The 12768-nt window shown below is 49.9% G+C and overlaps 2 protein-coding genes across 4 annotated transcripts in view; one reads left to right on the top strand and one right to left on the bottom strand.

Moving 5' to 3' along the window:
- Fam227a (family with sequence similarity 227 member A) overlaps positions 1-1408 on the bottom strand; it is a 47376-nt gene extending 45968 nt beyond the window's left edge. The window contains exon 1 of the mRNA XM_021183754.3: positions 964-1408. The gene's annotated coding sequence lies outside the window, so the exon portion shown is untranslated. The remainder of the gene's footprint in view (positions 1-963) is intronic.
- A 35-nt stretch (positions 1409-1443) lies between these two features.
- On the top strand, positions 1444-11504 carry Cby1 (chibby 1, beta catenin antagonist). Of its 3 annotated transcripts, XM_085831438.1 has the most exons (6): positions 1520-1544; positions 4006-4120; positions 5861-5922; positions 8281-8386; positions 8465-8583; positions 9613-11504. In XM_085831438.1, the coding sequence occupies exons 4-6, from the start codon at positions 8335-8337 to the stop codon at positions 9691-9693; spliced, it is 252 nt and encodes an 83-aa protein (XP_085687564.1). In that variant the 5' UTR covers positions 1520-1544; positions 4006-4120; positions 5861-5922; positions 8281-8334; the 3' UTR covers positions 9694-11504. The 3 variants fall into 3 exon arrangements, with proteins under 3 accessions (XP_021039521.1, XP_085687564.1, XP_085687563.1); XM_021183862.2 differs by lacking the exon at positions 5861-5922 and having other exon boundaries at positions 1444-1544; XM_085831437.1 differs by lacking the exons at positions 1520-1544; positions 5861-5922 and adding an exon at positions 1593-1885.
- The last annotated feature ends 1264 nt before the right edge of the window (positions 11505-12768 follow it).

Raw genomic sequence — 12768 nt, 5'->3', positions numbered from 1 at the left:
TATTCGTATTTTGGACAAACCGAGTTAAGTGCAACAATAGTCAAGTTAATTTAATCTGTTTTGAATTGACTTGTAAAAAGCCTAGGGCTGGGTATGGAACACTAGCCTTTAATCCCAGGGCTCTGGAGAAAGAGGTGGGAGGACTTTTGTAAGTTGGGAGAGCAGCCAGAACTACATAGTGAGCCCCAGTCTCAAATATCAAACAAACAAAGCAAAAGGGTAGGGGGTTGAAGGCAGGCTGGGTGTATGTCTGTAATTCCAGCACTGACAGGCTGAGGCAGGAGGATGAGATAAGGAGTACCCAGGGAGACTTTATCTCAAAATACGAAAGGTGCTTCGGGAATATCACCGGTAGAGGGCGCACAAGGTTCAATATAAAAAAGCTTCTAGAGCCGGGCGGTGGTGGCGCACGCCTTTAATCCCAGCACTTGGGAGGCAGAGGCAGGCGGATTGCTGAGTTCGAGGCCAGCCTGATATACAGAGTGAGTTCCAGAACAGCCAGGGCTACACAGAGAAACCCTGTCTCGAAAAAACAAAAACAAAAACAAAAGCTTCTAGAATGATCGCAACTTTCAAATGTGTTCTGCGTTATGTTTTTGTAGTGATTGCTACGCTAGATATGGTTGATTTTGATGTGGAATTCTCTCTTCGAACGCTGTGTGGCAAAGATGGAGGAAGACTGCTTGGAGCTGGGTCCTGTCCTTTATGGTGGGATGACCTCGTACACCCACTAGGCAGCCAGGAAACGCCTCCTAGATGGCCATTTCTTCATTTATCAAACTGAGCTACAATGTCCTTAGGACTTGAGGAATCCTGGAGCTGACTCTCCAATTCTCTGCCCCTTGTTCATTGGGCAACCTTCCCTGGACCTCAGTTTCCCTTGCTTGTGGGAGCGTGGAGGAGGCAGGACTGGCAGGAGCCAGTTTGCTACTGGCAGGGAGTCGTCATATCTGTCCGTCTTACCTGAAAGCTTCGGCGGAAGCGTCAGGGCGGGTTCCGCCACCGGCCCCTCCGGTGACCCGACCAAGCTCCGGATGTCCGCCAGCATCCGCGGCCCAAGGGGCGCGGTTTGCTTTGTGGCAGGGGCGGGAGAGCCGCAGGTCGGTCCATTTTGCTACTGTGAGTCCAGCCTGGGTCACCACTTAACATTTTTAACACAACAAAGCAGCTTTCGGCCTGCTTTGTTGCCAAGGAACACGGTTACTATGACGACGGCGGCGCTGACCCGGGGACCAGACCAACGTATTTAGGGGGTCATGCCTCTCCCGGCCTAAGCCACAAGGCATGTGTGTATCTCCAGAAGGCGTGCCCAAGGCTTTCTTTTATTCGTGAACCTTAGGGAGCCCACAGGGGCTCCGCTGTTTCGCGGAGGCTCGTCTCGGAGCTGGCTCCCTCTGCATTCTCAGTGGTAGAAGCCAGAGGGGCTGCGCATGCGCACGATGGTTGCCCGGCGCCCGCCAATCGCGGTCGCGGCGGTTGACGCGGCCTGGGCGGATCCTTGCAGAAGGCTGCGGGCTTGCTCGGGACTCCGGCTTCGCAGACAGGTACCTCTGGGAGCGGCGGGTGGATATCCGTGCCAGTCGTGGTGGGTGGGATGCCCGAGTACCCCTGGAGAGGACAGCGAGCAGGCTGGAAGGTGGCATGCTCCGCGGGCACATCTTGCGACGGCGACTCGGAGATGGTGTTTTGACCCATCCTTTGAAGGTCTTCTAACCCGTACTGAACTCTTTAGGTTTTGTGACCCGTGAGACTGGCTGGCTCTTAACTTTTTCGAGACACCTTTCCCTTTGAGAATCCAGTGAAAACCAAAGATGCTTCCTTTAATTTTTTTGTCAGAATGAAGATAATGTATTTTATAGCCTGATGCAAACTAAAGCTTCGCACAGTAAGTGCATTTTCCTGTAAAGGGGGACAATTTGATCTACTTCTCAGGGTCATGGTGAGCATCAAATGTCCCAACAGTTTGTAAACATGAAAGCACTCTTAACCTACGAGCTGCGTGCTGTTATCATTCGTTTGTTTGTTTTTTTTGTTGTTGTTGTTGTTGTTGTTGTTTTTTCAAGACAGGGTTTCTCTGTATAGCCCTGGCTGTCCTGGAGCTCACTTTGTAGACCAGGCTGGCCTCGAACTCAGAAATCCACCTGCCTCTGCCTCCCGAGTGCTGGGATTAAAGGCGTGCGCCACCACGCCCGGCCATCATTCGTGATTATAAATAAGGGACGTCACTAGCCGGAGAAATGGCTCAGAGTCTCAGAGAACTGGTTGCTGTTGCAAACAACCGAGATTCGATTTCCAGCTCACAAACGTCAGTAACTCTAGTTGCAGGAATCTGCAGACACAAGGCACGACCATGGTATCCCAGGCAAAATACCCAGACACATTAAAAACAACAGCAAACAAAGCCGTTGAGGCCCTTGGGGGATAAAATGCTGGGATCCCCCAGAGGGTGAGCAACAGTGTTGGTTGGAAATCAGGTGCAAACCCTTAACTTTCTTGGCCCTTAGTCTTCTATGAGAGAGCTTCACTAAAGAACCCTAGGATACCTTGAAGGGTATGTGTGTGTGTGTGTTTTATAAAAAATCTGTGAAGGGGACTGGAGAAAAGGCTCAGTGAATGTGGGTACATGCTGCTCAAGCGTGAGACCATGGATTCAAGTCCCCAACATCCCAGTTAAAAGCCTGTCACAAGCCGGGCGGGAGGCAGAGGCAGGCGGATTTCGGAGTTCGAGGCCAGCCTTGTCTACAAAGTGAAGTTCCAGGACAGCCAGGGCTACAAAGAGAAACCCTGTCTCAAAAAACCAATATATATATAATATATATAATAAAGCCTACCCCAAGCTCGGACCCCTGCAATGCTAACACTGTTGGTGGCAGAGACAGGACTGCTTGTACTTGCTGGCTGCCAGTCTAGCTCCAGGTTCAGTGAGAGACCCCATCTAAAGGGAATACAACAGGACACCTGACATCCCCCTCCAGACTTCGAATCTGCACACAGATGTTAATAAAGTGGATGCACACACACACACACACACATACCTGCACATATGCATGCATTTAGCACATAAAAACATAATTGAAAAAAAAGTACCATAAAGCCTTGTGGTTTTATGACTCCTCTCTACTTGTTTTATTTAAAAAGCTGACCTCTTCCCCGAACCTAAGTGATGTTACTGATTATATGAGCATTGCAGGAGGTTGTGCTGTGACTAAAGCTAGTGTGCCGGTGAGTGTCATTGTCACTGGCATTATGTGCTGGCTCTCTCCTTAAGACTTCACCTCAAGCCGGGTGTGGTGGCACACGCCTTTAATCCCAGCACTCGGGAGGCAGAGGCAGGCGGATTTCTGAGTTCGAGGCCAGCCTGGTCTACAAAGTGAGTGCCAGGACAGCCAGGGCTACACAGAGAAACCCTGTCTCGAAAAACCAAAAAAAAAAAAAAAGACTTCACCTCTCAGGATGGGTGACTTGACACACAGGCTGTGATAAGTACCGCCCTGCATCCAGGAGTGAAATCCGGGTGTCGCTTCATGGCTTTAGGATGCCGTCTAGGCAGAAGTTCCCGTTCTTGGTGATGCTCTTACTGGCCGACGGGAATGGTAGAAATTTCCTCCCGGGGTTCCACACTGTGATGCTGTCGAGGCCAACTCGTGACAGAGTTGCCTGAGGTTAGCATCACTGTGAAGCCACGCAAACTTTGGTTCCCGTGCCCGTTCCCACCGAAGACCTTGGCTTTCCAAATGGGGTGACTAGGAGAGGCATGTCGAGGGGCAGTTGTGAGTGAAATGGGTTTATGCAAAGGCCTTAGCCTACACTGCCTGGCACATAAGAAGCACCCAGCGCATGGAAGCTCCTTCCAGAACTATTAGGACCTCAAGCCTTCTTCTGCTGTTCTGTCTAAAGGGATGACTCTTCCCAGTAGGTACTGCGGGAATTGGCAATCGTCAAGGGGTAAGATGTTCTCATGGATAGAGAACAGTGAAATGAGGTCGCTGATCTGTTTGACCCTAGGAGACGGAAGGGCTGGAGTTTCCTCACTGAGTCAGGGATGCCTCTCTTTGGCAGCATATTCAGCCCAAAGAAGACCCCTCCTCGGAAGTCGGCCTCTCTCTCCAACCTACATTCTGTGAGTGCAGACTGGGTCTCGGGAGTGGTCTCTGGGTGGAGAGGTGACTCTGTGGGAGGGCATCCTCGGGGTTTATATTATTAGTCAAGTCTGAATTCCTGCATAGGAACTACTACTGGAGTTTATTCAAGGACCTACTATGACAGGCAGCCTCCTTGTGATAGGGTCCCAGGTGGTGGTATCCAGTCTGGCTTCCATTTTAGTTCAGATAATTCATTTCAGTCATGTTTAAAGATCAAATCCAAGCTGGGTGTAGTGGTATACCTCTACTCTCAGCAATCAAGAGGTAGAGGCTGGGGGATCTCTGTGAGTTCAGGGCTAGCCTGGTCTATAGAGTTCCAGGGCATCCAGGGTTCAGGGAGAGACTCTGTCTCCAAAAGTAAAGTAAAATAAGGTCAAGTTCGGGGCCCTGAGAGATGGCTCAGCCAACAAGGGTACTTGTTGCTCTTGCAGAGGACCTGGGTTGGGTTCCCAGTCCGGACAAGGATGGCTCACAACCATCTGTAGCTACTGTCCCAGGGGATCCACCGCCCTCTGCTGGCCTCTACTGGCACTGCACTTACAAGGTTCACAGACATACATGATGGCAGAGCACCCCTACACATAGAAGAAAAATCAATCCTCAGTTGTTTTGAGAATGGAGTCTCTGTGTAACCCTGGCTGTCCTGGAACTTGCTGTGTAGACCAAGATGGCTTCAAACTCACAGAGATCCGCCTGCTCCTGCCTCGGAAGTGTTGGGATTAATGGTGTACACCCCACACACTGCCCCCCCACACACACAAAAAAAAAAAAAACTCAGAAAAAAAAATCAAGTTTATTTCGGAGATTCACAAAAGATGTTGACTTGTCACCGTTAGTGACATTTGAAAGGATAATAACAATTCTGAAAGAGGGGGGTCCAAAAACATCTGGGGCCATGACAGCACTGGGACAAAGGTAACTTTCCAAAGGCAACATGGAGCCCCCCTGAATGCACGGCCTGCGCTTAGAAAATACATAATAAAGCCATTCCTAGCTATGAGATGTAGACACAGGTCCACGCACACAAGCCTTTCAGCATCTGTGACCACAAACCTGGTCCTTTGTTCCCACCATATTCCTGCCCTTACATCTGGGTGCTACTGCTGTGTCTTTCACACCAAGAGATGATAGACCCTCGTCTCTTTGTCCCTTTCCCACATGACATTTGTGCAGATGAGCCAAGTCTTTACAGGTCTGTGGGTTAGGTAGCAAGCATCACCCCAGCTTTAAAGGCTGTGAGTCCATTGCCTCTAGTCCCCAGTTAGGATCATGACGGCAGCCCCGCTAAGGCCAGGGATAAACAGTCTGGGATCTTAGTTCTCCATGCCTTGGGCTTCAAGCCTCCTTCCAGACACCGGCGACAGAGATGCACTGGGTACTCTCACTGGGACAACCCTTGTCCTAAAGGCAGCAGTGTGCTTCTAATGCTACTGTCTGAGAGTGACTCGAAGCTCACCCTCCTTGCAGTATTTGCAGGACATCACAGACAAGTGCTGGGATAAGGAAACACAAAACATGGTGCACAGAGTCTTTTTAAGATGTATGTATTTATTATGTGTGCAGCATTCTGCCTGCATGTATGCCATCAGGTCAGAAGAAGGCACCAGTATTCATCATAGAATGGGTGTGAGCCACCATGTGGTGGCTGGATATGAACTCAGGACCTTTGGAAGAGCTGCCAGTGCTTTTAACCTTTGAACCATCTCTCTATCCCCCAGGGGGCTTAACAGCATCCTGTTATTCCAGGACAGTGGCTCAGGTCCTGAGGAAGGCACATAAGGTACCTCATAGCCGTGTCCTCTGTGCACCTTTTGCTTGGGCCACCCATCCTTACAAGAGCCTGTAAGGCTATGCCTGCTGCTCTATGCCTGTTGCTCTGCCTGCCCAGAGGCATCTTCTCTAGTCATCAATTTCATAGCAGCCAATTGATAACTCTGTGTATCCACCAACCTTTTAGGTGCTGAGTAAGGAAAAGAGGGACCTAGCTTGGTGGTACAGGTCTATAATTCCAGCTGCTTGAGAGGCTGAGCCAGGATTACAAGTTCAAGGCCAGCCAGGACACCACAACAAGACCCTCTGAAAATTGATAGTATTTTAAAAAAAGGAGTTTCTGGGGAATGAGGAGATGGCTCAGGGGAGGGATGTGAAGACCTAAGTTTAATCCCTAGAACACTTTTAAAATCTGGGCATGGGCTGAAAAGACAGCTCAGTGGTTAATAGCACTTGCAGTTCTTGAAGAGGACGGAGGTCAGATTCCCAGCACCGACCTGGTGCTTCACAACCATCCATGACTTCAGGACCAGGAACCCAGTGTCTTCTGAGCTCCACAGGCACCGGACATGCATGCAGTGTATACATACACACACACACACACACACACACACACACACGCACTCACACAAAAACCTAATTTAAAAAAATCTAATAAAATAAAACTCTGGGTACTGTGGCCCATGAGTGGGGGGCAGTGCATAGGAAGAAGACACCAGGCTGAGGACAAGAGGCTCTTGGGACTCACTGGCCGGCCAGCCAGCCAGCCTACTTCATGAGCTTCAAGACAGTGAAAGCCCCTCAGCATAGGTGCTGAAGAAGGGGTGGGGTGGGGGTGGGGTGACCAGGAAGAAGGTGGTTACTATGGAAAATGCAGAGGGGAGGGAAAAAGAGACCCTACCCCCAGCGCAATACAGCACGCCTCTGTTTGAAAATATCATCATGAGAGCTGATACCTAAATGCTGACTTCTTTATTGTTGTGGGGGGCAGAGTTGAGACAGGGTCTCTCCATGTAGCCCTAGATGTCCCGGACCTTCGTCTGTAGATTGAGCTGCCTCTGCCTCCTGAGTATTGGGGTTAGAGATGTGTGGCGACCATTCCTAGCCTGAAATTGTTTTCAAACTGTAGATAGTACCTGAGTAATGACAGCCGAGCGCACGTCCTCTGGCCTCCACACATGTGTGCAAACATTCACCTGCACACACATGAACACTCCTGTGCGCACACACACACACACACACACAGTAAGAGATATATGTCCGTGGAAGTATATTCAAGTCCCAAGGTTCAAGCCCCAGAAACAGAAAAAAAAAAAAAGAGGAGGCGAGGGGCCAGGGATAACCAAATCCCAGCATCTGTTGTGTGGGCAGACATTTTAACAAGGAGAGTGATGTGGAAAGAGAGTTGTCACTTTAAATAGGGTGCTCAATGGAGTCCTAAACAAGCAAAGGACATTTCAGCATACACTTGAAGGAGTTCGTCTCTGTCTTTTTCTCTCTTTCTACCCACACATGCACACACACACATGCACACATGCACGCCTGCCTGCCCGTGTGCACACAACCAGCTTGTCAAGCTGTTCACGTCTCCTCTCAGGGTTGGAGGATTCTCTCTGGCAGAGCTGGTCATACTCCTCCTATCAGAATGCACAGGAGTCAGGCCTGACTTGGGGAGTGTTTGATGAGTTCTGTCAAAGAATACAGAAATTAGACTGCAGGACATTAGACAAGTCCTACCAGGAACTGTTAGGATTTTGTGCTTCCATTTTTTTTTTTTTTTTGGTTTTTCGAGACAGGGTTCCTCTTTATAGCTCTGGCTGTCCTGGAGCTCACTTTGTAGACCAGGCTGGCCTCGAACTCAGAAATCCGCCTGCCTCTGCCTCCCGAGTGCTGGGATTAAAGGCGTGCGCCACCACACCCGGCTCTTGTGCTTCCATATTAAGCAAAGGACAACTTACAAGTTTCTTTGAATTATAAATATACACAGAAGAGGAGGAGAATGAATTAAAACCAAGTATGATTACATATGTAAAAATGCATGGTGGGATTCTCTGAACTGTCAAGTAGATGTAAAAAAATACTCAATTTATGAAGGGACAGTGGCACACGCCTTTAATCCCCACACTTGGGAGGCAGATCTCTGTGCGTTTGAGGCTGGTCAGGTCCACATAGTGACAGCCAGGATAGCCAGGGCTGCATAGTGAGACCCTGTCTCAAAAAAAAAAAAAAATGTGTCTCTAAAGGTGCTAAGGCCTGGTGGGAGGAGAGATGCCCGAGTTGTTGGGTCTAGAACTGGTGGAGAAGCTGGAGCGTCATCTCTCCTTCTGATGTATCTCTTGTTCTGTGGCTTCCTGGTGTCTCACCACAGTTAGATCGGTCAACTCGGGAGCTGGAGCTGGGGCTCGACTATGGAACTCCCACCATGAACCTGGCAGGCCAGAGCCTGAAGTTTGAAAACGGCCAGTGGGTGGCAGGTGAGTGGCCCTTCGGATGTTTTGTCAGTCAGGCTGGCAGAAGGAAGACTCCTTTCACTCCTGTTTTGTGTCCTCTAGACTCAGTGATTAGTGGGGGTGTGGACCGGAGGGAAACTCAGCGCCTGCGCAAACGAAACCAACAGTTGGAAGAAGAAAACAATCTCCTGAGGCTGAAAGTGGACATTCTGCTGGACATGGTGAGGGAGAAATCCCCAGAGACGCCTAGGTTTCTCCTTTAGGGAAGTCCTACCTTGAGTCTAGCCATCCAACTGATTTCCCCAGGGCCTACTTTCCGGGTCTGTTTCCTGGGTATCCACACACAAATATAAAAGCCAACCTTACCACCAAAGGCTGGAGCAGGGATGTATTACAGTACCCACAGTCCCCGTACCCGTGGTAAGGGTACCCCTTTAGTCCAAGCAGTGTCTGATAGCCGCACAGAAGAGGTCTAGACAGCGGAGAGGGTCTCTCCGACGATGCCCAGGATAGTGGCAAGAATGGAGATTGGACGAAGGCATCCCAGGTGGTGGGGGTGTCTGCTCGAGTTTGGGAACACCCTGCCTCAGATCAGCTGAATCAGTGCCCAGTGCAGGCCTGCGAAGGGCACATACCAAATTAATATCAGTCTCCTGTGTCTGCTGGGCCTGGCAGTGTGTGTGCAGGGGGGGACAGGCATGAGGGAGCTGGTGGGCAGCTTCTTTGCCCCACTGGCTACCTACTCTGTGACCTCATCGCTCCAGCAAGACAACTGGCATCAGAGTAGCACCTTCCTCTTGGACCTAATAACAAGTGAAACGCGCTCTGAGAGCAGAGACTGCCCACCCGCCCGCCCGCCCGCCCGCCCTCCCTCTGTCTTCATGTTCAGTGTCTGCCCCCTTCTACTGTAAACCCAAGTCAAAAGATACTGATGAGGAAAGGAGAAGTAGTTTTAGAACATCCCATCCCCCTCCCCCATTTTTTTTAATAGCATTACACGAGACTAGACGGTGCAGATTTATAATATCTGAACTGCAGCGTACCCAGCATGTGTGTTTCTGTCCTTCACACATGGTATGCCATACAGCTGTGTAGATGTGCTAGAGGCACGAGGAGGAGCAATCCCTCCGGCTGCCAAGGCTTAGCTGGGTGAGGACTGGTAGATTTCCTTGGTGCACAGCCGCTGCGCACGTCTGCAGCGGGGCCTGGACGTAGCTTTCTTTGTAACAATCCGATGCTCTTACTTCCAGCTTTCAGAAACCACTGCTGAGTCCCACCTAAAGGACAAAGAGCTGGATGAACTGAAGGTTACCAACCGCAGGAGGAAGTGAAGAGAGCCTGGCAACACTCGATAGGGGACTGGAAAGAGCCCAGTGACCTGGGGAGGAGGATGTGGCAGAGCCCTTTGATTTCCCGTCAGATTAGCAGACTTGCCCTAGGGGAGAGCATTAACAGGCCCTGGCTCCCTTGGACAGGGGATAGGGAGGAGACACAGGATGGAAGAACCCAAGGTGCCAGGCCAGGGCCATAGCCAAGACCCCAGGTCTACCCAGGGTGTCAATCTAAAACATACCCAGGAAGGTCTAGAAATAATGAGCCTTGGATGCTGTCGGCAAGTGACAGCATGTAACTACCTGTGTCTCAGAATCACCGTATTCAGACGGCTGGCAGCTCACCTCTTGACACTGGTGTCTGGGGTTTGGCACTCCTCCCAGAGAGCACTTCGTGTGAGGGTGCCGAGTAAGTGGCTCTGGGTTGTCTGCACCCCAGCCCTCCAGAACCCCCAGCCGTAATCTCTCTGCCTTTAAAGAGCCCTCATCCCCAAATCCACAGCCTCTTCTGGCATTAGCTTCCCAGCAGCAAGCTCCAGCCTTCCACAGCACATTGTAATTTACTCTATTTTTATTAAACTGTGTTCAATAATCTCTGTGTAGCAAAAATAGATCAACATCAACAACAACAAAAAAATAATGTAGCTTCCTCAAAAGTAACCAGACCCTGGGTTCAAAGTTGGTGTTGCTCCACAAAAAGACAGGACTGGGAGAACGGCACCTTGAAGAGGGAACCACCCTGGAAGAGAAATGGTGACTTCCTGTTCCACTTCCTCTGTTTTCCTGCATCCTTGAGGTGGCACCGGTGCCCACTAGCTGGTAAGAAGTGAAAGGCGGTGCCCAGGTTAGTGTGAACCAGCCTCCTGTAGCCAGAGAGGAATCCAGTTCTCAGAGTCCAGCAGGGAACACGGGTAGATAGACATGAAGCCAGAGCATTAACCCGAGGACCGCTACTTTGGTTACCTCCTCCTGATTTGGTACTGAGCCCGGCAGTGGGCTCAGTCCCTGGCATGCAACCCCCCAGCCCTGCAGCCCACTGCTGAGGTCAAAGACACATTTCACATCTCCACAGCTCAGCCCTGTCAAGGCACGTAATTGTAGCCAGCATGACAACACACCCTTTAGTTTGGAAACTGCTGTAGATGATAGGGCAAACCGTGGAGGCCTGAATCCCAGCCCACAGTGGCAGAGGCATCTACACCGAGGCTGTAGCTTAAAGCCTCTTCTACAAGCCAGCAGAACGCTGCAGGGGGTGAACAAGAGCATAGTAGAGAATTGCAGCTCACGATCTTTCAAGGGCCAGGCCTGGAGATCCACTTTTCTCCCCTTTAACTCCGACATTTTCTGTTTCTATGAAGTAGGTTGTGTGTGTCCTACTGCTTGATGTGGAGGTCAGAGGACAATGTCAGGAGTCAGTTTTCTTTGTCCCATGTGGGTCCTAAGGATCAAACTCAGGTTGTCAGGCTTAGTGACTTGTGTTCTTACCCATGAGTCATCCTGCTAGCGCTTAATCCTGAAGAAACCAGGAAAGGATTCAGATACATCAAATAGGTACACATTATGGAATAATGGGGTTTGCTTGTGTCAGGACCACTGACTGTTTTTTGGCAACCATTTATTAAGCACTGCTGATGCTGGGTATCTTTTTTGTTTGTTTGTTTGTTTGTTTAAGACAAGGTTTCTCTTGTGTAGCCTTTGCTGTCTGGACGAAACTAACTCTGCTGATCCAGGCTGGCCTAGAACTTTGAGATGTGCCTGCCTCTGCCTCCTGAGTGCTGGGAATAAAAGTGTGCAACTGTGTTTAATTCTCATGACAACTTTAGTACTGTTTTTCAGTTGAAGAAACCGGTCCAGTGAGGTGAGGGCTAGAAGGGAAGGAGCTATAGCTGGAGCCTCGGGGTGCACTTGTATGTCCAAATGATGTGACTTCCCCTGCCAACACTGGCACCTTAAGCAGGGTGCTGGAGTCAGAAGGTCGTAGGGCGGCTGTGCTGTGAAGGACTTATTTTGAGCTGAACATTGCCATAGCCCTGGTCAGTCCTCTGCTCCGGGCTCAGGATTTTCTGGATCGTCTTGTCCACCCCCTAGTGGTCTGAGGGTGACATTGCACCACTCCACTGTTTGCTCTCTTGGCAATTTTTTTTTTTTTTTTCGAGACAGGGTTTCTCTATATAGCTCTGGCTGTCCTGGAACTCACTTTGTGGACCAGGCTGGCCTCGAACTCAGAAATCCGCCTGCCTCTGCCTGGGATTAAAGGCGTGCGCCACCATGCCCGGCTTTCTCTTGGCAATTTTGCAATAGTTGAAAACCCTTTTACTGTTAAGCAGACTCTCTTTTAAACTCACGTATAAGCCGAGCATGATGTTGCATGAGTTTAATCCCAGCACTTTGGAGGGAGAGGCAGGTGAATTTCTGTGCGTTGAATGTCTACATAGAGAGTTCCAGGACAGCCAAGCCTGGAACTTAAAAAAAAAAAAAAGTAATAATAGATCATGTTTGTTGCTCAATTGGTAGAATAAAGGCCTGGGTTTGATTCCTGTGTGGTGACACACCTGTGGCCTTAGTATGAGGTGGAGACAGGAGGATCAGAAACTCAAGGTCATCCACAAAATGAGTTCAAGGCTAGCCTGGGCTACATGAAACCGTGCTTTTAATGTGTGTGTGGGCCCAGGGGTGGGCGGAATGAAATGGTTCAGTGGGTTAAAGATGTTGCTGCTGCCGGGCGTGGTGGCGCACGCCTTTAATCCCAGCACTCGAGAGGCAGCGGCAGGCGGATTTCTGAGTTCGAGGCCAGCCTGGTCTACAAAGTGAGTTCCAGGACAGCCAGGGATATACAGAGAAACCCTGAAAAGTGTTACGAATATCCACCAGAAAAGACCGAGTAGACATGGGCTTTAAGCCATAGAAAATCTTTATTAGCCGGTGTTTAGGATCTCAGTATAGCCTAGCAAGCCATTCTCAGAGTGAGCTTTTAAGCACACGCTTGCACATACACACACACAACAACAACAACAACAAAAACAAAAACCCATGTTTTGGGTTGACATACTTGAACAGTTAGCCAGAAACAGAATT

Source organism: Mus caroli, unplaced genomic scaffold (genome assembly GCF_978045245.1).
Source record: "Mus caroli unplaced genomic scaffold, Mus_caroli_1 scaffold_16, whole genome shotgun sequence".
Taxonomy (NCBI): Eukaryota; Metazoa; Chordata; class Mammalia; order Rodentia; family Muridae; genus Mus; species Mus caroli.
The sequence above is the reverse complement of the archived record's forward strand: the minus strand, read 5'-3'. Positions and strand labels throughout refer to the sequence as shown.

Excerpts from the sequence above, each read along its gene's own strand:
- Cby1 (XM_021183862.2), top strand. The coding sequence starts at position 4,043 with ATGCCTCTCTTTGGCAGCATATTCAGCCCAAAGAAGACCCCTCCTCGG. Across the intron at positions 8,387-8,464 it reads AAACGGCCAGTGGGTGGCAG|ACTCAGTGATTAGTGGGGGT; the intron begins GTGAGTGGCCCT and ends TGTGTCCTCTAG. Across the intron at positions 8,584-9,612 it reads TGGACATTCTGCTGGACATG|CTTTCAGAAACCACTGCTGA; the intron begins GTGAGGGAGAAA and ends TCTTACTTCCAG.